This window comes from Cynoglossus semilaevis, chromosome 14, assembly GCF_000523025.1.
Source record: "Cynoglossus semilaevis isolate Cse_v1.0 chromosome 14, Cse_v1.0, whole genome shotgun sequence".
NCBI classification, from domain to species: Eukaryota; Metazoa; Chordata; class Actinopteri; order Pleuronectiformes; family Cynoglossidae; genus Cynoglossus; species Cynoglossus semilaevis.
In genome coordinates this window covers 16,370,793-16,394,570 of record NC_024320.1, presented here as the reverse complement: position 1 = coordinate 16,394,570, position 23,778 = coordinate 16,370,793, and the positions used below count along the sequence as shown (strand labels likewise).

The following is a 23,778-nucleotide window of genomic DNA, read 5'->3' as shown; positions in this document are numbered from 1 at the left end:
TTTGCGCAGTTTGAAAGTTCTAAGGTTGGTGAAAGGGTGGTGTACTTCCCATCGTACAACAAAGGGGGGCGCTGCTTCATTTGTTTTTACAATGTAGCTCAGAGACAGCTGTTCAGCAGTAAGTTTAGATTTCAGTTCGAAGGAACCTGCTGTTTATAATAATTTGTTTATTTTTTATGTATGTAATATTTATCCAATAGACTCAATATTTATAGCATTCCACTGAACTACAAAATACATCGCTTGTCCTGTGGTTATCCTTATACAATGAACTAGGCTATTTATAAACTACAAGTTCATAAACCCTTCCTGTCCAACGCAAAGTTTATAGAGAAAAACTGTCATTTAAGGTCACGGGGTCAAATGAGTGGTGGGTCCACTGTAGTCTGTTTATGTCGCAAATGTAAAATTCAACAAATGATTGCAATCAATGAAGTCACATAATAACACGGTTGAATTCACTGATGGAGAGAGAAGTGAATCAACTGGTGTGTCCATGTGAACTGAAGTCACTTAATGAGTTAAAATAAATATTTTCATCCACAACATTATCATCTGGGATTAAGGATAAATACCTTCAGGGATAAGTTGTTCCTTCACAGAGAGCGGCAGCATTATTATTTACACACTGCCCTCCCCTGACTCCCTTGCCCACCGTGGCCCCGCCCACCGCTGTATAAAACGCGTGCATTTGCGCGTGTGGAGGCAACAAGGTCTCAGACGCCAGGATGGAAACTCTTCTGCTCCGTGCTGCTGGCACTGGCTTTGAATCTGTTACTTCTTCAAGAACTGGAACCGAATGTGGAACACCTCCTCCTTCTTCACCTTCTCCTCCTCACCATCTTCACCTGCGTCTTGTTCCTTCTAGGTTCAGTGGAAGTCAGGATTAGCGTAGTCTGGACTGAAGTGAGAATGATGACTATAGAAATAACGATGGTGTACGTATGCGTGTGCGGACGTACTGGAGTATGAACATGTTCCAACAGGAGTTGGCACCTCCTCTTTGCTCCTCTGGATTATCATTATGTTAGCACCAAGGGAGTCATTAAGAGCCTGGCACGCGTCCTGATGCACCGTGCGTAAAAGCGTCTCCACAACTAAGAAACAAACAAGAAAGAAACTCAGAAAGTTCAGGACATTAATTCATTCTGAATTAAAATGTGAACAAAGAACGGTGCTCCTTGTCTTAGAAACATCAAAGAGTGGAGTAAACGCCTCATCCTCATCCTCCTCACCATCTCCAGGTGAATCAGGGTGAATCAGAACCAACTCTGTTTCCAAACTTGTTTTGTGATTTAACCATAAAACAAGTAGAGAGATTTTTCTCTAAAAATCCTTTGCTTCTTCTCTGGCAGAAAATGAGGAGCAGTTTCTTTCGGCTGACATTCCTTCACCTTTACCTCCTTCTTCTCCTCCTGGCGTGCGTCCTCTCAGTCCGCTGCACTGCTGCTCCCCGCACCTCCTCCTCCGCCTCCTCCACCACCGCCTGCGCCTCTTGCAGCGCGCTTCAGCCGGAAGATCCAGAGACCGGGCGGCTGGAGGTGGACTTCGTGGAGGCGGTGAAAAGACACATCCTGAGCAGGCTACAGATGCGGGAACGGCCAAACATCACGCACCCTTTGCCCCGGGCCGCCATGGTTACGGCCCTGCGGAAGCTTCACGCGGGGAAGCTGCGAGAGGACGGCCGCGTGGAGATCCCGAACCTGGACGGAACTGGGTCCAGCAACGAGGCGCTGCTGGAGGAGAACTCGGAGATCATCAGCTTCGCAGAGAGAGGTGAGGGAGGTAGGGAGGAGAAGAAGTTTTTAAAGTTTTAATTTTTAAGAGCCACAGCCAGTAATATAGACTAGAGGCAACTGAATCTTGTCTCGAGTTTGTATTTTATCAGGTCATAAAAAATGTGTACAGCTCAGAACCTTCACAACCGGAACTGGGTCCAGCAACGAGGCGCTGCTGGAGGAGAACTCGGAGATCATCAGCTTCGCAGAGAGAGGTGAGGGAGGTAGGGAGGAGAAGAAGTTTTTAAAGTTTTAATTTTTAAGAGCCACAGCCAGTAATATAGACTAGAGGCAACTGAATCTTGTCTCGAGTTTGTATTTTATCAGGTCATAAAAAATGTGTACAGCTCAGAACCTTCACAACTTCTAAAAATTAAAAAAAAAAAAAAAAATCCTAATTAAAATTTAAAAACCCGAACCGCGTTTTGACAGATAATGCAACGTGTAAGAGAGATGACAGAATCTGAAACGGAATCCGCGCTCAGGGGAATAATTCATGTTGTTCCTGGTTTTTTGCTTTTTCTTTTTTGTTATGCTTTGATTATTTTTTTCTAAATTCAACAAAGATTAGGTAAGAACAAAATGATTATAAGGTTGTTAATTTGTAATTGGGGAATCGTTAAAAATGATAGAATCAGAAAATCATCGCTTGGTTTTGAAGGACCTGCTGTTAACGAGTCCGAAGTTTCTCTCTGGTACATCTGGTACTAAGACTTCACGAGAACTAAAACCTTTTATCTGGGTTTAGATTTTCGTTTATTCTTTAAAACCGACAGAACGTCTGACTCTAGAGATCATTTTAAAACACAGAAATGAGATTTAAATATAAATTAACAAAACAATACTAATGATTTAATTAATATGATTATTAATTTGCATATTCGATTCATTAATTTAAAATAACAATACGTTGATCTAATAATTAAAAACTTCCCAGGCCTGTAGGTGGTACCAAGAACGCACCTGAAAAGCCCTGTTCCATGATCCATATTTTCTGTGCATTGTTTAATATCAATGTAGCCCTGTGAACTGGGTGAAAACATTTTCACCAAGAAATAAGAGACACATTCATGGTGTCCGGAGACTGTAGTATTGCGAGGTACTGTGTGAATGGGCTTTTATTTTCTGGACATTCTATTGTTTCCTTGGTGAAAATGACAAGACAAATGTGATAAATGTAAAAGTCATGTTGAGCAGAGACAGGTGTCATGTCATGGGCAGATTATTCAGACCATTACAATATTAGGCTACAGGTTACAACGGTTTCCACTACATGAGTCCATGTAGTGGAAACTCCTTGAAAAGTACCTTTACGTTGTAGTAGAATAAAAATATATAAAGTATCATAGATATATTTTAAACTTTAGCAGCTCTGTACAGTACCGACCAGAATGACTTACTGTCTCTATAGTTATTACTGTCTTATTGTTATGTTATTGTAGTAGTAACACAGGAACACCTTGCACGACTGTTACTTTATTACCAGCTCGCTCACTCACTCGCTCACTCACTCACTCACTCACACACTCACTCGCTCACTCACTCACTCACTCGCTCACTCGCTCATCTAACATAAATCTAACAAAAACACCGTCATCATTTGACTTTGAAACTACTTTGACCAGCTTGTGTCCAGACTCATGTGACCCCACATGTTAAATTCTACTTTTGGTAAATCTGAATGGATGTTCTGCTCTTAGCTGACTGCTCCTCAAGACCACCTGCTCCAACGTTGACCCATGTTCTTCTGTGGACCCTAATTGTAAAGGGATATTTGTGTTCTTTTTGGTTGGTTTTGTATAGAACCTAAACATCCCCAACACCTACCTCCCAAGACCGCCACAGACCTGCTACTCACAGAAGGTCTTTGTATTGGACCATTCCATCTGAACCCTAGACACCAACGCTTGGTGGAAACCTGTTGTTTAAGTCTTCTTCTCCATTTGCAGCTGTACCTACTGAAGTGGCTGGTTAATTCAAATGTATTATTAGTCTTAGTCTTTTCAGTTCCTGTCGTGACCACCAGGAGGACATGTACCACATACGTATAGAGTTAAATCTAAGATTAAACTCCAAGTCTGTTTTGGAGTCCACCTGTTCCATCTCCAGTAGAACAAACACATTGGGAGACTCTTTGATGTGAGGTGAAACGTCTTCTTGAGAAAAGTCCAGTTGCCAGGACAGAACTCTTGACTGAGGATCTTCATAGATATCCAAACACATGTTTCAGAATGTAGTAGATATTTACTCCAGTTCCTTTAAAGCTATAAATCTTTATCTTTGAAGGTCTTGGTCTTTTCTTGTCCTCCAGCATTTGGACCCAGTCCCATCTCAGGATTTTCACTTTGGTCCAGGTTCTGGCTCTGGACTCGGCTGAGGTTCTGGTCCTCTGCTGCGGCTGTATCAGTCTGAGATGTTTTCCGGTGTTTTTGGACTGTCGTTGTGGTTTTGGCTTTGGATTGTGGTGGTGTCAGCTGAGGTTCTGATCTCTGTTGGTCTCCCGCTGTTTCTCTGTGTTTCTGGACTCTGGTCCAGGTTCTGGGTCTCTGTTTTGGTCCTAACACCACAGCTCTGAGTGTTTGCCATTTGGCCGGTTCTTATGGTGCTGTGTGGCTGCCAGTGCAGAAACCTGGCACTGATTCAAAGCTCAGAGGAACAATTCACTCAGAGGGAGGCTGAAAGTGATCAACGGCGCCACCTGCTTCATACAAACAAAAAGCACAGAACAGACACATCTGCCTTCACTTTCAACACTGACAAACATGACTGGTACTGTTTCCTATTTAACAATCTAAAAATGAGTCAAACTTACCAACATACAGTTCTATGGCTTTATATAGAAAGGCCACAACAGACTAAGAACATTACCAGGAGCTAGGTGTGTCTGTACTGCAGGACCGACAGGTAGCAGCGACTGGAGTAAGTTTACATTCAAAGCAGTTACATCACAAATGAAAATGATTCATGAATGATGGATGAGCATTAATGAGCTATTTACTGGACGTGTTTGTTTTAAGACATTAGGGGGTTAATTTGGAGTTTTTGCTTTAAATTCCAACTAGCCACAGGCAGCTGAGTGGCTTAGGCGGTGTGTGTGTGTGTCCGTGTGTGTGTGTGTGTATGTGTGTGAATCGCTTCCCTCAGTATAAGGTCACAGCTTTTGTGTCGGCTGTCATGCAGCATGAATACAGATTGATGGCCTAAAGTCTTCAGCCTGTGGCTCTACATTACAGTCATTGTGTGTGTGTGTGTGTGTGAGTGAGAGAGAGAGAAAGAGAGAGAGAGAGCGAGAGATATCTAAATACACATTATGTACTGTATCAACATCATTATGGCTAAAGTGTTTCTGTTTTCACTCTTTTTGGTATTTGCAAGTGAAGTTTGTAAAAAACATCATAGAAAAGTCAAAGGTTTTAGCTCAGAGATACACATCAGTTGTAAATCCATGGCCGCCTCCTTCACTAAGTCCAAACGCGTTCTATTTTGACTTCACTGTTCAAATTCTTCGTTCTTTTTACCTTAGTGACACGAACCACTGGAGGCAGCAGTGAACCAGCCTCTGCTGTTTTTCAGTTAGTTACAATAATAGTTGATTATCTGTATGAGCTTTGGTGTAATGGTAGATTCTGTGTTGAATTGTACTTTGACTCTTTAGGTTGAGCTGTAGAGTAATGACTGTGTGTTTGTAAGGTGGACAAGCTGCAGCGTGTCGAGGCTCGCTGCTGCTGCTGCCGCTGCTGCTGCTGCCGCCGCTGCTGCTGCTGCTGCCGCCGCCGCTGCTGCTGCTGCTGTGTTTGCCACTGTTACTACTTTTGCTGCTGCTGTTACTGCTGTCACTGATGCTGTTACTGCTGATGCTATGCTGCGGCTACTGTTCCTGCTGCTAGGAAAACTATAAAAATACTTTTCCAAATGTCATTCCTTCTGCTTTAAGTGCAGAAGGTTCACATTGCTTTTTGATGATTGACAGTAAGCTCCTCCTCCTGACAGCTGTCATTCAACAACAAGTTGGTGGCATGGGACAGGCCAGGATACATCACAAGAATGTTTCTGTTTCATTCATGACTTTTATCCCTTGTGTTCGTCTCCTCAGATGATTTGGTGACCTCCAAGTCCAGCTTGTTTTTTCTGATCTCTAATGAGGGAAACCAGAATCTCCAGGTGGTCCAGGCCACCCTCTGGCTCTACTTTAAGTTGCTGCCGTCTCCTCTGGAGGTACGGCCACGGAAGAAGGTGACAGTGAAGGTGTACTACCAGGAGCCAGGTCTGAGCAGCAGGTGGAACCTGGTTGAGAAGAAGGTAGAGCTGAAGCGCAGCGGCTGGCACACCTTCATGCTGACCGATGCTGTGCGGCTGGTGTTCCTGAAGGGGGACCGGCGTCAGAACTTGGACGTACGCTGTGAGGGCTGTGATTCCGAGGGAGTGATGCCGGTGTTGCTCCACCGCAACGACGAGTCACACCGACCCTTTTTGGTTGTCAAGGCACGACAATCAGACACAAAACACAGAATCAAGAAGAGGGGTCTGGAGTGCGACGGTAGCAGTAACTTGTGCTGCCGACAACAGTTCTACATCGACTTTCGAGTCATCGGCTGGAATGACTGGATCATCGCCCCACCGGGATACTTCGGGAACTACTGTGAGGGGAACTGTCCTGCCTACATGGCTGGCGTTCCTGGCTCAGCGTCATCATTCCACACAGCAGTGGTGAACCAGTACCGAATGCGTGGCATGAGTCCTGGTTCAATGAACTCCTGCTGCATTCCAACCAAACTTAGTACCATGTCCATGCTCTATTTTGACGACGAGTACAACATTGTAAAGCGGGATGTGGACAACATGATTGTGGAGGAGTGCGGCTGTGCCTAAAAGCTCTAATGAGACCCAATGACACAATTCCTGATAGTACTATAAAAACGGATATAAAATCAGGATATTTATGGACAATGGCAAAGTCCTTTTTACACACACTCATTTACATCTGCACATAAACTTGTATATATACATATATATTTATGTTTGTTCAGAGGTTTTTCTAAAAAAAAAAAAATAGCAGGAAGACTTTTCTGATTCCTTAACTTTGAACCAGATAAGAAACTTCCAAACGGCTAAATGTCTACTCTTTAAAAGTTTTTCTTGTCAAGACCTACAGGTCTGGTTAAAGAACAGAACCATAGCATCTGTCATACTACCGTTCATACTGTCCCTTACATGGGCTCAAACAAAAAGTTTACGATGCCTCCTTCAGGAAAAACAGTTTGTATGATAAACGATGACATCGTCAGCCTAAAGAAGGACCTGGCTGTAGACCAAATGTTGGATATTTTTTCCTTTAAAGTTCAAACATGGATAGGACATGATCAATCCTCCACCTAACATTTGACCATTCCTGTTTTTTCTGCGCATAAAAACACAGACACATGTATTGTAACTAATGGAAGTTCTTTTCTGATCTTCCAATAACAAAATCTGGTACAAAGGCAATAGCAAAGAGGCCCAGAGATCTTCCTCAGACTTTTCTCAAAGGTTTCCCTGGTGTTGGTGCTAAATCTTTGTCTAAATCTTGCATTGAGATCAGATCAAGACATTTGCGTTGGCACGTACGTATGACTACTCTAGTCCTGGCACCTGTCAAACCCTATAATGGAACATATATTTCAAGCAACTAACGCCAAGAAATGGACAGATCCTGAACGACCGGACACATTGTCTTCCCAACATGTTTGTGAAGTTTATTTCAAATCAAGAAACCAGCGAGTGTCATCAGGGAAAGGATGTGGCCATGTTGTTGTAAAAGTGAGGCCTTGCAAGCCAACTGAAAATAGGTCTCCTAGCTTTGGTTGAATTCTAGGATTATTGGGAAAGCAGTCAGGTTCTCTTGTGGTCATTTTGCCTCTGTATCAGATTACAGTCAAATTTCATCTGAATAATGTCCTATAATATGCATTTTCAGAATGACCTCTGTTTAATGGTGGCCTGTTAGGATCCTTTGCTGTGTCACTGGATTGTTCTGTCTGGTGGACGGATCGCCCTGGGAACCACAGCGTGAGTCAATAAAATGTCACGGTTCCAAGTCTGACCTGGTCTTCAGGCTACATTCAAAACACAAACCAAATCCAATCCATTTTACTATGAATCTGAATCCAGAACCTTATTTACATTACATTAATTTGGCATTTGAAGGAATCGTTCTACAGACCAGAACTACACTAATTCAAATCAATCCAGACTGGAACGTCTACAAGACCGCTTGCCTTTTCCTTTTTACTAACAGCTTTTGTTTTGACGGACCAAACTATTCCAGTGACTGTATCTGAGTGTGGTTGATATTCCATGATCTTGAAACTACAATTGTCTGAATAATCTGTTTTAGCTAATGTTTGGATTTTATTTTTAATCTTCTTGAACAAGCTTCTCAGTCCAAATACTTTGATAATAGCACTTGCAGGTTATAAATGCCTTGTACAAGCACTAGGGGGCTCTTCACTGCCCAATTAAACAATATTAATCATTGAAAGTGCCGCATGAGCTATGCAAAACTCTTGTCTGTACATAGAGTGATGAGCAGAGACAGTAGTGGGCGCCAGTGAGTCCAAGACACTGATGGGCAGCATAAACTGTTTAACTTAACCCACTTAGTCAGGTGGTGTCTGGTATCTACAATGTGGGACACGAATTTCAACAGGTCAATTACCGGTGTGACGGTGGTCAAAACACCAGGACTACAGCAAGAATGATTGACAGGAGCTACAGATAGCTCCAGCAACTGTGTTTATTTTGCTACATCAAGTGGTATCCTTATCTATGTTATTTCAGAGAAAACCCTGATACAAATGACTGAAGACAGAACAGGGAACCATTTGTTTTAAGATGTAACAGAACGTGTAAGTATCAGTAACACGTTACTCTGCCTGACACACAGACCACGACATGAAATAAAGCAAATTGGTGCTGGTACTGAGAGCTCCTGGTACTACGAGTGTGTGGAATTCAAAGGTCCTGGTATGAAGTCAATGGTACTACAAGTTTCTGGTATTAAAAGTTACTGGTACTGTTGCTGTGTAGAAAGGTCAGTCTCTGCTCGTTGCCCAGACATCTTCAAGCCAACCATTTTAGATGATTTGCACTGAGGACTAGAAATAAAATAAACTTTTAAAAAATTAAGAAGAAATAAAGAAGAAGCTGAGGTTGAATTAAAGGGAAAAGTTATTTTTTATAGAAATAAAGTGGAGTTTTGTTTGAATAAAGAACCAAAGAGGCTCAAGTTTAGTTTGTCTGATGTTTAAGGCCTAAGCACTGTATCAGGAACAGATAATCCTAATCCTAATCTCCAGCCCAGTCTCAGTCCACCATCTGATTAATGTATTTTTGTTATTTTGTATGTAGAAAATTTCGTATTTTTCATTAAAGGACTTGTTTTCTTATTTATGTTGTTATTTTTTGATTGAGATGTTTTGTGTTTATTATTAACCACTTCAACAAAATCTAACCCATCCCACGTGACAAAACTAGTCGAGTTCAGTTATGGACCACAGGAAACAACTGGTCTTCAGAAAGTAAAAAAAAAAAATACAGGTCTTGATCTTCAGGTCTACATTGATCTTCAGAAACATTCCACTCAGTTGATACATGATGGCAAAATAAAGTTAATATTTAGTAACTGAGTAACAATATAACCATATTTAGTGTGTAGAGGGTTTGTGGGCTACATTCAAATACATTTCAACCCAAACTGTCCCTCTTCTATAGCATGAGCGTGACGTGAGTTGAAAGACAGACACCCGATATCAGCCATGGTAACATGTAAGACGCTGTATACCAGATGTGGCCCATAATCCAGGCCACTGGACACTAGATTTCCGCCACTGCTGCCTCTTGATCAACACTCTGGATAGTTAACAAATTAAGACCATTAAGTTAGGCTTTATAATTCATGACCAAACTTGAGTGTGGCCCAAGGATCAGATCAGTGGTGTGGTCTGCCCTGCACAGATGATTTGAAAATGGAAATGACAAAGTCCCTTATTTCCAAAATGGTTTGATTTATTTCTCAGTTTAATTTTAACCCAGAGATGTGGTGAAAAATTAATGGAAAATTAAAAATAAATATTCAGTTGATTAATTTTCTTCCAGAGAAGCTTGAACCTAGAGGTGTGGAAAAACTGGTGTTTACACTTTTCCAGGCCATGTGGTTTCCCTTGATTCACCTGGAAAAACCACACACAGCGTGGATTTCCAGCTGAAGCCACAGGGATTTTCCAGCTGATGGTTATTTAATTAGAATATAAAACCACGTGACTCATTTTATCTACGTTGTTGTCAAAGATGTAACGTTTTAGCAAACATTTAAATGATTTCGCAACTTAAACTATTATTTAAACGTTTTACCATTTCATGCGTTAAAAAATGAAGGCTTTTGGACGCCTGAAACGAACACATTGGCTTCATGAATGTGACAAACGTCGAGGTATCCTTTGTCCGACATTTTTCATTGTTTTACTTTTTTTTTGGCTAATGGTAAATGTGTAGAATTGAATTATGGAATTAAGCTGCTCCAAGTATATTGTTTTAGCCCATTCATCATGTGCCCATGTTGAGACTGTTTGTTTGTTTACTCTGTTTCGTGCTGTTAGCACAAATGACCACTCAGGTTAATCAGAGCAAAACATCAGGGGTCAAGTGTTTGACCTGTGGGGTCATGACCTTTCATCTCTGTGGAGAGTCAAAGTTTGTAGACTGGTTTGCGCTCACACCCTTACACATGCAGTCATGCGCACACGCACGCACATGTGCATGTGTATTAGTGCAAGTCGAAAAGAAGAGCTTTAAGAAGAGCGAAGATCAAACTATACCTAAAAAAATTCAATACAGAAAAACCCTCAAACGAAAAGGAATTAGAGAAGGTAATTAGACTGAAGCAGGGTCATTGACCTCTGCTTGATAATAACCTGCTCTGAGAACCAAGACGCGACCACAGGTGGGAGACTTTTTCCTGCTTCTGGGGGTCGACACCTCTGATTGGATCAAATAAGATCAAAGGATGAAGCAAACTGAAACAAGTAGAAATAAGTCCATTATCATAAAATGGATCATTTTAGCTCACAGCGACACAGCACTTGTTTCTCCAACGCTGTCTTCAACCAAACGTCTCCTTTTCTGCCTTCACTGTTTAAACTTCCTCTGTTCAGAGCAGTTTCTCTGTGACCTGAAATTGCTGATTTTCTTTGCAAACTTCATTTTTGGAAAAGTGAGTAGTTTACAAAGTTGAGTTTTTTGTTAGAAAGGAACCTCTGCCAGCCAGACAAAGACATAAACAGATTATGAAGAGAATAACAGACTGTAGCTAACGTAGCTGAATCACTTTGTTAGGAATTTGTTTTTCATTCAGGCTAATTTGCAGTCTCATCACTGTTTACAACAGGTTTCAACACTGACTTGTTTTTGTTGTGTAATTGTGTTTTGCATTTCAGACGAAGGTGATTTGGCGATGAGCACTCCTGTGTTTAAACTATATCCTCAGGCTAAAACACACACACACAGACACGCACGCACGCACACACAGCATGTGTACTAATGTGTAATGGATGAGTCATAATCTCTCCCAGCCCTGTAACAAATTTGACGAGCAGCTCAGTTTAAATGTCTCACCACAAACCTGGAACACGGAGTCCTGATCCAGAATCTGTCACAGTCAGACACTGAGAGTGGAGCAGCAGCAGCAGCAGCAGCAGCAGCAGCAGCAACAGCAGCAGCAGGAACAGCAGGAACAGCCATTGCTGCGGCCCCCGGGGCCGGGGTAATTAACATTCCTGTGTTCTGTGGTGAAGCCACAGGATGAAGCAGCTATGAAGTGTCAGCTGACAATCACTGTCTGCTCCATCATCTCCACTTAATCCCTGCACGCGACCACAACAACATTGCAAAAACAGTGCTTGCAGGCAGCCGAAGGAAAACCTATAAATAGAAAAAAAGAAAGAAAAAGAAGCTTATATCATCACATAAATAATTTAAAGTTGATCAATGATTTATCAAACAGCTAAAAGTTAGCCTAAAGAGACAAAAGTGGCAAGCACAGAAAATGTAGAAATACTAGGGATGCACCAATACCAGTATCAGTACTCAGCCTGTTACTCATTGAAATACTAGTACTTAATAACATCTGCGGCTCCAGTCACCCAATAAGTGCAACGACTTACTGTACAACCAGCTGTGCACCAGTCAGCCAGTGTTATTTGTTTTCCACCTCCAGCTCAGTGTCTCATTGTCCTCGTGGGTAGTTTGTTGTAGTGGAGTGTAGATGAAGACAGGATCCAGACACAGACCAAGTTTGTTCACTGGAGGAGGCAGGAGACAGCGCTTTGAACTGAAATGCAAAAGCTCTGCTCACTTTCTGTTCAGTTGGCTGTGTTGAATTTTATGAATTTTTGAATTTTTTTTTACTTTTGGTTTAATGTAGAAATATTTGTTTCTGTTTATGATAGGAAAATAAATAAACATTAGCCTGCTTCGTGTCCTCGCGTTGGTTTATCCACACACTGCACATTCCTCCCATTTCCTACAAAGCAGTGGCAAGTACATAACAGTCACAACATAAGAAAACCTGAGGAAGTCTGAAGAAAAACAGTATCGGGAAGTACACAACTTGAAGTACTTGTACTTGTATCGGTTTGTAAAAAATGGCACAAGGGCAATGTTAACAAAACCTGATGCCAAACCAACAGTTGTACAGCTAAAGGTTAGCCCAAGCTAGCAAAAATAATTGCAAGATTACCAAAGAAAAAGAACGAGACGATCCAAACGTGTCGTGAAACTGTTGAACGACCCAGACACATTTAGCACAACTATAACCATAAATACAAGATCATGAAGTTTTCAAACCACTTCTTCTCCCATTCAAAAGTTCAAAACAAATAAGCAGTGATTTTAGCTCACAGACTGACAGGAGCTGCTGACCCACTGATGCCTCCTGTGGTTAGTTTGTATCACTGCGGTAAGTCTAAACGAAGGATGGACTCAGATAAAGGATGTCACTCAGATAAAGATGTTTGCGCCACGTTCCCACAATCCCAAAGCTGGGAATATTGGTGGGTTTGTCTGTGTGAGAAAATTCTGGGAGAAAGTTTATGCAGTCCCATAGGAGCTGTGGAATTTCAAGGCCGTGTGCAGGTAGCTGATATCAAAAACTGCAATTCAAGATGTGGACAAAAAGTCTTTGCAATTTTTTTTCTTAACACTGAGTGAGTGTCCTCCACTGGTAGAAGAAGAACATGAATGAGATTTAAAAAGTGACAGGTTTTGTGTTAAAAGAATCCTATTCTTATGGCTCATTAAGCTCCATAACTCAGAAAGAGAGACCTGTCCTCAGGGGAACAGTGTCTTTTTACCAGGAATCGTAGAATTCCACTGGAGCTGACATTAACAGGTTGAGGAATGTGCTGCAGGAAAACTCAGATCATAAAGAGTTAGTCCTCTTCATCATTACTGTTCTTCATCTCTCTCATCTCGCTGTAAGATAACCTCATCAGGGTTCAAGAAGATGCTGGTCCACTGCTGCCTCCTGTGGTCAGTATCTGAAGTCTCTGAAAGAATTATCTCAAACTGTAAAAAACATTTTTATCCAGTCAAGGAGGCAGCTGTTTCTCCGTCAGCTTAGATCAGAGATGTCCTCTGTGAAATGTTATATCTTGAAAAACTGATTTTTCTACAAACTTGGATTTGATGTTGTCATTCTTAGGCAGCCATCGTAGGTTCTACAACTATTATCCCTCTAGCCTTTTAAACTGTTCTTATCTCCTTCCCAGGAAACACACAGTTCTGATAAATTGCTTCTTTATTGTATGTCTTTGAAGAAACGTGTCATAAATAACCTTCAGCTCACACTGACAGTCTTGTGTCTCTGATCGACTGAGTATTGCTCCAGGGTTGGGGCAATACTCAGTCAATCATAACTGATCAGTCAAATCCTAAAACTGACTCTAAGAACGCTGCGACCTGCAGAGAAACTGACCATCATTAGTCAGGTGTCAGAGCTGTCAATCATCTCATAATCTCGTGTTTCATGCCACTCCAGACAGGAGGTGATGGACGGAGCTGCCACCCCGCCCAAGGTAAAGAGACCGGGAAGAACGCAGAAAAAAAAAGGAGCTGGAAATGCTGTGTGCATATTTTTGATAAGTGCTCTGGAACATTCCAGTCATTCTCCACCATAAACTCCTAGAGAAGCGGCAGCGGCAGATCAGTGTTGGCCTGCTCTGCTGCACCACTTGTCCTGCAGATGATCTTCCCGAATCTGACTGTGAAACCACGCTGAGCATGTGTAACAGTGCAGAAGGTACTTAACGCTGTTTACGTCTCAGGAAGAAACCCTGGTTCAGCTGCATCAGCACAGACCGCAGATACATTCTTGACTTAATTTGGTTAAAACTGCAGCTGCAGGTTCAAACTTCCGACGTGAAGAACGCTCAGTTTTGATCCAGAGCAGGTTATGACTCACAGGAGACATTCACAACACATATTTTCATTCAAAAAGGTTTGAAAATTTTAGGTTTGAAAACAACCCAATCACAGACACGTAAAGAAACTCTGACAGAAACAGGAGCGTGGTTCCTGTGGGTCTCTGATCAAATGCTGCCTCCATCGCTGAGTTAGTAAATAAACTCAGTTGGTGTCAGTTGCTGATTGCATTGTTTGAAATTCTTTCTTCAGATTGACCTCAGTGGAACAGACTGACCACAGGACGCAGCAGTGGACCAGCAGAGCCCAAGAAGAAATTCCTCCGCTGCAGCCGAGGTTCACCATCTAACAAATCCAACATAGATGGAGAAATGTGTGTGTGTGTGTGTGTGTGTGTGTGTGTGTGGAGGGGTCACATTGTTGTTCCCTAAACGTTCCAGATGGTTAGTTAAGCCAGAGATGCTGACCTGCAGAGTGACGAGCGTCTTCCACCTCATCCATATTCATGAGCAGAAGATGGAGAACAGTGTGAACAGAACTCATTAGAATATTCCAAACACTGGGGGTTGGATGGGAATGACCACATTCAGGCTGATGAATATTCACAAGGTTAATCTGCAGCCGTTTGTCAGAGGAATTCATGGCTCCGCCCACAATCAGGGCCTCATTCATGACTGTACAGTGACATTTTTTTGAGGAGAAGTGATTAAAAACTGAGGCTGATCTTTGGGTTTCTAGGTCAAACAGAGAGAGAGAGAGAGAGAGAGAGAGAGAGAGAGCAGGACAATCCTGAACCACCTCGATCTGGACACATGAGGGACAGGACACACCAAAACACACGACGACAGGACACACCAAAACACACGACGACAGGACACACCAAAAACACATGAGGACAAGACACACCAAACACATGCGGACAGGACACACCAAAACACACGACGACAGGACACACCAAAACACACGAGGACAGCACACACCAAACACATGCGGACAGGACACACCAAAACACACGACGACAGGACACACCAAACACACGCGGACAGGACACACCAAACCAACAAGGACAGGACACACCAAAACACACGACGACAGGACACACCAAAACACACGACGACAGGACACACCAAAACACACGAGGACAGGAGAAAACAAACACATGAGGACAAGACACACCAAACACAGGAGGACAGGACACACCGAACACACGAGGCCAGGACACACCAAACCCACGAGGACAGGACACACCGAACACACGAGGCCAGGACACACCAAACAAACGAGGACAGGACACAGTAAACACATGAGGAAGGGACACACCAAAGACACGAGGACAGAACACACCAAACACATCAGGACAGGACACACCGAACACACGAGGCCAGGACACACCAAACCCACGAGGACAGGACACAGCAAACACATGAGGACAAGACACACCAAACACAGGAGGACAGGACACACCAAAACACACGACGACAGGACACACCAAAACACACGACGACAGGACACACCAAAACACACGAGGACAGAACACACCAAACACATCAGGACAGGACACACCAAAACACACGACGACAGGACACACCAAAACACACGACGACAGGACACACCAAACACACAAGGACAGGACACACCGAACACACGAGGCCAGGACACACCAAACAAACGAGGACAGGACACAGCAAACACACGAGGACAGAACACACCAAACACATGCGGACAGGACACACCAAACCCACGAGGACAGGACACACCAAAACACACGAGGACAGAACACACCAAACACATGCGGACAGGACACACCAAAACACACGACGACAGGACACACCAAAAACACATGAGGACAAGACACACCAAACACAGGAGGACAGGACACACCGAACACACGAGGCCAGGACACACCAAACACACGAGCACAGGACACAGTAAACACATATGGACAGGACACACCAAAAACACATGAGGACAAGACACACCAAACACACGAGGGCAGGACACACCAAACCAACAAGGACAGGACACACTCAAACACACGAGGACCGGACACACCAAACACATCAGGACAGGACACAGTAAACACATATGGACAGGACACACCAAAACACACGACGACAGGACACACCAAAAACACATGAGGACAAGACACACCAAACACAGGAGGACAGGACACACCGACCCTGCTGAGGGGGACAGTAATAAGACACAGCAAAACCACAGAGCTGGTCAGACTAGAACACACATGTCGGATATGGCAAATACAACACACCAACCTAGGACCTCATAGAACAGTGTAGGACACACAGAAAGACAAAGTAGGACAGAGCAGGAAAGGAGGAGGACACATACTGAAAAGTAGAACCCAAACAGATAGAGTGGGAAACAGCGTACAAAAACACAGCACACACTGGACAGACACCAGAGACTCAGGGTGGTATGGACCAGGGCGCGGAGGACAGGACACACCACAGCAGAAACACACAAAAGATACTTCATTTTTATTGGCACTACTAAAGGTTAATACCTTTTTTTTAGGGCCAATAAAACTGCAGAACCATTGCTTTAAATTTGGGAAAACTTAAGAACCTTTGTTTGGTCCAAATGGGACACTAAGACAGTACTGGTAGGACTGGGACTTTTTCCTTCTCTCTTTTGTCTCCTTTGTCTTTTGTCAGTTCTGTTGTCTGAACCACAGGGTGATGAAAGTAGGACAGATTCAGTTTTTTATCTGGGTGTGTGTGTGTGTGTGTGTGTGTGTGTGTGGGAGGGGGCGCAGTGAAAGAGTTTCCTAATGAAGCCTTGTTTTCTCTCCTTGTTTCTACTAAAAAATCCACAGTTATTTCAAGTTGAGCGAAAAAAAAAAAGCAGGGCAGTCTTTATCTAAACCAGGACAGCGGTCTCTGTGGACCACCATTCTCTTCTCTTCATGTCCCTGGTCCTGATCCAGGCCCATGGCCTGACTGGATCTCTGTGTGTGAGAGGTTAAAGTTCTGCACAGCACCTGAGGTTCTGGGTCTCCACGCTCTTTGGTCTTCAAGGCTCAGCCCTCAGTCCTGATCTCCTTCACGTCTAAACGGACCTTCACAGAAGGGGCAGTTCTGCTGTCAGGGTCTGAGGTCCACAGAGTACGGATGTTGGAGAGGGTGAAGAAGAAGAAGAAAATGGAAACGTTCTTTCTACGATGGCCCTGAGGAAGGTCAAGATCTGTTCAAGATCCCCATGTCTCACATCTGGGTTCTAATGTTTTATATCTGTCACAACAAGAATCAGATCTTTTCACTAAAACTCCTTATGTTTCAGGAATAAAACAAACATCCTCACTTTGTATATGGACTAAAACAAGGAGCCCAGCTTCACTGTTGGCTGAGTTAGTAGGAGATTTCTGGGGATCGATTTTCCCAAAAGTGGCAAAAAAAAAAACAAAAAACTTTCAATATGTATTCTGAGCAAATGTTTTCAATGTTTATTTTCAAGCTTTTTTAACTTTACCTTAGGTTGCCTTGGTTCATTTAAGGTGTATTTTCCTACACTTTTTAAAATCAGTTTTCATCAGTTCTTTCCTATGACAACTACAGTCCAATCATGTCCCTGCACAGTCTGCTCTTTGTTTTGGTTCCACACCTGTTCCAGATCAGCCTATTTGTGTGTTCTTTTTTTTTTTTTTTTTTTCTTCACCTCACCTGCCTCACTTCACGGGTCAGCAGTGAGCAGCCGACGGGCCACTGTTTGTGAGGTCTAGTTGTCAGGGCAGCTTTAATCTTCTGGTATGAATGACTTCATCAGTTAAGAAGGTGCTTGAACAAAAAAAACTGTACCACTGCTGTAATTAAGAGGCTCAGGAGAATTTGTGCAGCAGCACAAAACTCCATTATGGTCTTAAGGTGGATTTGGTGTTGGATTATTTTTCAGTATTTCTACACCTTAAAACATATTCACATTTAAAGCTGACTGTGAACTGAGAAAACATGAGCTGTAGGACCGATGAGTGACAGCATTTGTTGTTTCTGGGTTGGAAGCTGAGTGGACATCAGCTCAGCTCTGCAAAATCACACAGAGCGCAAGAAAAGAAAAGAAAACTGTCACCCACAGCACAGAACCTCTGTTATTTTAGCTCAAAGTGACGCAGGAGCCACTGGTCCACCGCTGCCTCCTGTGGTCAGTTTGTGTCACTGAGAGAAGGGTAACTTGTAATTACCAGGTGGACGTTAGCAGTTCTTTGCATGGATTCCTAAAAGCAGATAAATCCCTGAGTCCAGTAGAAGGCGCTGTGCTCACCGTCTCAGTGTTCAGGTCCTGCAGGAAGGGGGTCCCCATCAACCCCAGGAGGCCCCCCCTCCCCAAAACATCCTGATGGAAAATACACAAGACATAAATTTACACTAATTATCACAAATTATCAAAGTCATTTAGCACAAGAGTTAAACACAAAACACTCTCTCTCCCTGTGTGTGTGTGTGTGTGTGTGTGTTTGAATAAACACAACTTCTCCCTATAAAAAAATATTTCCTGAACTTAATTAAATATTTAAGTTCACTTTTTTTTGTCACTTCTGGTAGACTGTGAATAATTTCAACTCTTTGTTGTTCTATTGTTGCTCTTTATTGTGTATTTTCAAATGTTTTAATGCATATTTCCAAGTATTTCTGGACAAACTGTTATAAAAGATAAGTTCAAATGAACTTGAACCAGTCCAGCTGAATGGATTTAAGGTAACCAAGAAAAACTTACACTGAAAGAGTTGGTCCAGAATCAGAAGAAGTCGATGGTCCATAGGAAAGTAAGGAGACAGAGGAGACAAAGTGACTTTGGTGGAGACACTGGTGAAAGACATCAGGCAGAAACGACCAATGACAGAGAGACAGGAAATTAACTCAGACACAACAGAACAACAGTGCAGAAAATTTAAAAAATCCCTTGTATTTCTGGTCTGGGATTACCCCCAGCAGCCTAGGCCTACAGCAACATAGAAAAGAAAAGCTCAGCTTTACCTGAGACAGACCTGCATGTAGGAGGTATCACAAACCTTTCCAGTTTTCTGGGCCAGTCAAGTTCAAGTTCACCCCAGTCCAGGAACATCTGGTGTTACGTTCATTGGTCACTCACGTTAGTGTGAATGGTCGTGGTCTCTGATTGTGGCCCTGTGATGGACTGGTAAATGTCCGGGCTTTACTCCGCCCTCATTTTGCTCCTAACACTAAAAAGAATTAAGCAGTAGAAGAAGAATAAATGAATAAGAGCTCTGTGGTCTGTGGTCTCAGTCTTAGGTCATCTATCTTCTGTCTTCTAATCATAATGAAGGAAATTGACAGACAAACTGAAAACAGCTGCAGGTCTAAAGGTCAGCAGAACCAGGTGAGACACCTCCATTAGGGCGTTGATGATGGAGCAGGGCTGAAGGAAAAACACTCCCCGCTCCTTCCCTCAGAATTCCACTGCACACCGGAACACAAAGGAAAGCAATCAGGACATTTGTTATTGGGGGGCCTCTGGGGACCCCTCATGGTGGAGGAGGCCCTCGTCCTGTAGGGCCAGAACACCCGGAGACAGTGTCTCCATCAGATGACAGCGCCCCCCTACAGGCATTCAACACCTCCATTAGGGCGTTGATGATGGAGCAGGGCTGAAGGAAAAACACTCCCCGCTCCTTCCCTCAGAATTCCACTGCACACCGGAACACAAAGGAAAGCAATCAGGACATTTGTTATTGGGGGGCCTCTGGGGACCCCTCATGGTGGAGGAGGCCCTCGTCCTGTAGGGCCAGAACACCCGGAGACAGTGTCTCCATCAGATGACAGTGCCCCCCTACAGGCATTCAGCAGCATTTCTCTGCTGACTCAGCAGTAATACAGGCTGGTAGTAAAGCTGTGGTAGGTAACGACGAGAACTGGCGACTGTTTTCACCGCATGAACTCGAAATACTGCTAAAAGCGATGCATGGTCACATGACGTGACAGGATGAGCTGAAACAGAAACTGCAATGTGTGCCTGTAGCACTGCAGTTAACACCAGCTCTGAACAGTTCTACTACAGACTGTACTCAGGTCAGTTATCAATCACAGCAACAACAGCCTCAGAGGAATGGTCCGTGGTTTTTGATCTAATTCAGTAACTGATACAGACAATCATGGACTGGACCATGAAACTAGTTGTTTTTGTCAGTGCAGTAACCCGATCAGAAACTAGAAACAATACCAGGAACTGTTCATCACAGGAACTTGTTGTAAGAACAGTAACAGTACCAGGAGTTTCCCTGTGAGGTTGTACTCATGACCAGCACGAAGAGGACAAGAATAAGAATCAGAGTCGAGGACAGCAACAGGATCATGATCCAAATCAGTAGTTGATTTTAAACCAGATTCAGGTTCGAGAAAAGGATGAGAATTCAGATTAGAATTAGGTTCAGGACCAGGTTCCTGATTTTCTGATTTGGATCCCCATCAGGATGAGAATCAGTATCAGATTTAGGTTCAGGTTCAGACCTGGGGTTAGAAATGGGATCGGGTTCAAAATAGGAATGAAGATTATGATTAGAATTAGAACCAGGATTAGGTTTGGGATCATGGATTGATTCAGGATTAGGATCAGAATTAGACGTAGGTTTGGGTTCAGGTTCAAGTTAAGGTCACAGAGAAGGAAAGTGAGTTGGAAAAGTTAAGAAAAAGAATGGGAATAACAGAGGGCCTGGTTACTAATGCACACAGGCGAGGCCAAAGTTAAGAACTACTCCGTCTGTGCTGGGAATAACAAACGCCTGGCTCCATGCTGCACGGACAATGGGCTGATGGGGCGTGCTGCAGCAGCTTAATTCCTAAAGAGCCAGATCGGAGCGCTGCCCACTTCTTTCAGTGCTGAGCAACAGTTCTAACAGGGATAAAAACTGTGAACGTGTCTGGTTTTTTTTTTCACAGGAATCTCCCAAAACCTCATCGTCATCATCCGGTCCGTGCTCCAACTCCCAAAATCCTTATTTCAAATCTCTGCTGGGATTTAAGTCCGATTGGGATAGGAGTGGGCGTGCTAACGTCAGATTTGTGGATCAGCAGCCAGCTCCGATTCTGCTGCCGCAGTAAGTCGGATTAGAAAACAGTTTAGACGTATTTGGCTGGGAATAATTTCGTCTGTTTAAAGGGGGCTTTCCCAAGTCCATCAGAGTTCTAAAAAACACAGCTTGAAATGTTTTGATTGGTCTCAGAATAAAAATCCCCCAGACCACTGTATTTGTATATTTTCAGGTTGTTTTATTTGTAGAAGGAATATTTCCCCTGCTGAGTATTTGAGATTTTCCACATAGTTTGTCCAAGGATTTGTTTTCAAATAAATATTTTCAGCTGTAAACACTTCTTCTAACTTCTAACTTCTAACAAAAGTTCAGGAGTTACTCTCTGTCCCGCTCTAAAAATGTTGGTTGTATGGTGTGTCAATTACATCAGAATGGATCATTTTTAAATATGAAGTTTAATAGAAAATTCAGTTTGATTCCACGTTAAGTTTCTCTCTGCTAATGTGGAATTAAATTCTTTTTCTGCACTTCATACCTTGGATTCTTCTACATCTCGATGTTCTCTTCTAGTTCTAGATCTTGTTGATGTAGATTGTAAATTATTTCTGTACAGTCCTCTGTACTACTGCAACACAATCATTTCCCCAGTGCGGGGTCAATAAAGTTCAACCTCAACCTTAAAAGCTCTGACTGTTTAAGTTGTAAAGAGGATGGACGGCCTGGGAGCTGAGGCCAAAACTGTGGTGATTGGACAGTCATGAATAAAATCAGGCTAAAACGATGATTTAAAAGTGAAGTTTGGCAAACATAGAAATACAACGCTGGAGGAGAGCTACTGGTTTTAGAAGTTAGAAAATGTTACCAGTTGAAGAAGTGAAAGACTACGTCATATTTAGTGTCTGTGATGAATGAACCCCACAGAAGATCAATGGTAAATAAAAGGAAATAAACAAAGGATGATTGATGTGTACGCTGGTCTTTCCTCTGTGATGGGCGGAGCTTCATTAGCATCACAATCCCAGTGGGAAGAGCAAACATTTAGCTTTCTCTGTTTCAGCTCAGCAGCTGCTGTCACCTCACTGTCATCTCCAAGAACTGTTCTTCAATATGGATCTACAACAATGAAGACCAGGACCAGGGACGCACCAGTGAGCACAGGAAGTCCAGGACCTTAAACAGGAAGTGATCCTTTCACAGCAACAACATTTCAGTCTGCAGGTTCCCATCAGGTTCTCAAGGAACCACAACTGATGCTGCTGAAAAATATGCTGCTGAAAAGATTTAATGGTTAATTCAGTTCCTTCAACAGTACCAGACCAGCCAATGCATTAAACAGTACCAGTCACTTTCTACAACAGTAGCAATATATTTAGTAATGTACTGTATTTGAGAGGCAGGTACTAGGTTCCACAATTGTTGTGCTTTTTTGTAATATTACAAAAACTATGTTCAGTAATAGAAACAAATTGCATTTACCGTCAAAACTACTGTGTGTGAATCAGGACTCAGGACTGATGGAGTCTAATCCCAACGAAAGGATGGAGGTTGGACAGAGGTCTTAATCTGGTGTTGGGTTTAATTGAAGAACAATCTTCTCTCTGTCCAAGACCAAATAATAATAACAAAGGAGAGACACAAAGAAGACGTGGAGTAGACAATAAGGAGAGATGAAAAAAAAAATCAGAACGTACTTGTGAAGGTATTTTTCTCCTCCTCTGGGTTAACCTGGTTTCTGCTACTGATAGAGGTCTATTTTTGGGGTAACTGGGGGGGTGTGGTTTATTTTGGACTCCTGGTGACCCGTCTTCTCAGCCCCAGGTCTGAACGTGACCCAGTTTGACTTGACTTTACCCATTCAGGGAGAGTCGTGGCCCGGGGCTGCGCTCTGCTATAATTCAAGAAACACAGTCAAACACAACTACACACTTGAACACACACACACACACAGATATTTGCCTACCACACACACACTCACACACCCTCACCAGCAGCACAGAGCAACACACACACACACGCAAACTAAAACGTGCAAACATTGGACAAAAGTCAAACATCTGGAGTTCATTTGTCAAATCCTAAGAGCAGACCTAACTGTGGGCATTAGGATGTATGTGGATATAAGAACGAAACAAAAAGTCACAGCCAAGTCAAGAATCCCACCACCGCCTGCTGGATAGACCACTGCACCGCTAAATGTTTCTGGAACTAAGCAGCGGAAAAAATGCCTAAATCTTTTCCAAAGAGGTCCAAACAGTTCCTAACAGATCCGTCTTCTGTCCTCTGACTCCTGGTCTTTCACATGACTGCCTTGGTCTTCAAAGTTCAGATCCTTGAATGAAACTTGAGTCTGCGTGACCAATGCACTGTTGGGATTAGTACTGGTGGTTGAGGCCAGTTGCAGCTCCTGGCTATGAGTGACGCTGTAGAGAAAACAAAAGTGTGAAAGGAAAAACCTTCTCCAAACCTGGAGGTTGGTGGAGTCCAGCTCTAACATCTAATCCTGGTCTTAGAGGTCTCAGCTGGGACACAGTCCATGTCTTCTGTTTT

The 23,778-nt window shown here is 43.0% G+C and overlaps 1 protein-coding gene and 1 long non-coding RNA gene across 5 annotated transcripts; one reads left to right on the top strand and one right to left on the bottom strand.

The window, feature by feature from the left end:
• Nucleotides 1–3: 3 nt before the first annotated feature.
• On the top strand, nt 4–9,634 carry LOC103389823 (inhibin beta B chain-like). 2 transcript variants are annotated; one of them, XM_017038395.2, is made up of 3 exons: nt 5–1,244; nt 1,356–1,776; nt 5,872–9,634. In XM_017038395.2, exons 2-3 carry the CDS (start codon nt 1,359–1,361, stop codon nt 6,645–6,647), a joined length of 1,194 nt encoding a protein of 397 aa, XP_016893884.1. In that variant the 5' UTR covers nt 5–1,244; nt 1,356–1,358; the 3' UTR covers nt 6,648–9,634. The 2 variants fall into 2 exon arrangements, with proteins under 2 accessions (XP_008323636.1, XP_016893884.1); XM_008325414.3 differs by having other exon boundaries at nt 4–1,776.
• Nucleotides 9,635–17,878: 8,244 nt separating this feature from the next.
• On the bottom strand, nt 17,879–19,793 carry LOC107989483 (uncharacterized). Of its 3 annotated transcripts, none has more exons than XR_001761032.2 (3): nt 18,960–19,793; nt 18,427–18,578; nt 17,879–18,269 (listed from the first exon to the last, which is right to left on the bottom strand). It is a non-coding gene; the product is annotated as an uncharacterized LOC107989483 (long non-coding RNA). The 3 variants fall into 3 exon arrangements; XR_003051769.1 differs by having other exon boundaries at nt 17,879–18,578; nt 18,960–19,048; nt 19,220–19,248; XR_003051768.1 differs by having other exon boundaries at nt 17,879–18,578.
• Between the last annotated feature and the right edge of the window lie 3,985 nt (nt 19,794–23,778).

Coding starts and splice junctions, on each gene's coding strand:
- LOC103389823 (XM_008325414.3), top strand. CDS start 1,359: ATGAGGAGCAGTTTCTTTCGGCTGACATTCCTTCACCTTTACCTCCTT. Junction 1,777..5,871: donor CATCAGCTTCGCAGAGAGAG/GTGAGGGAGGTA, acceptor TCGTCTCCTCAG/ATGATTTGGTGACCTCCAAG.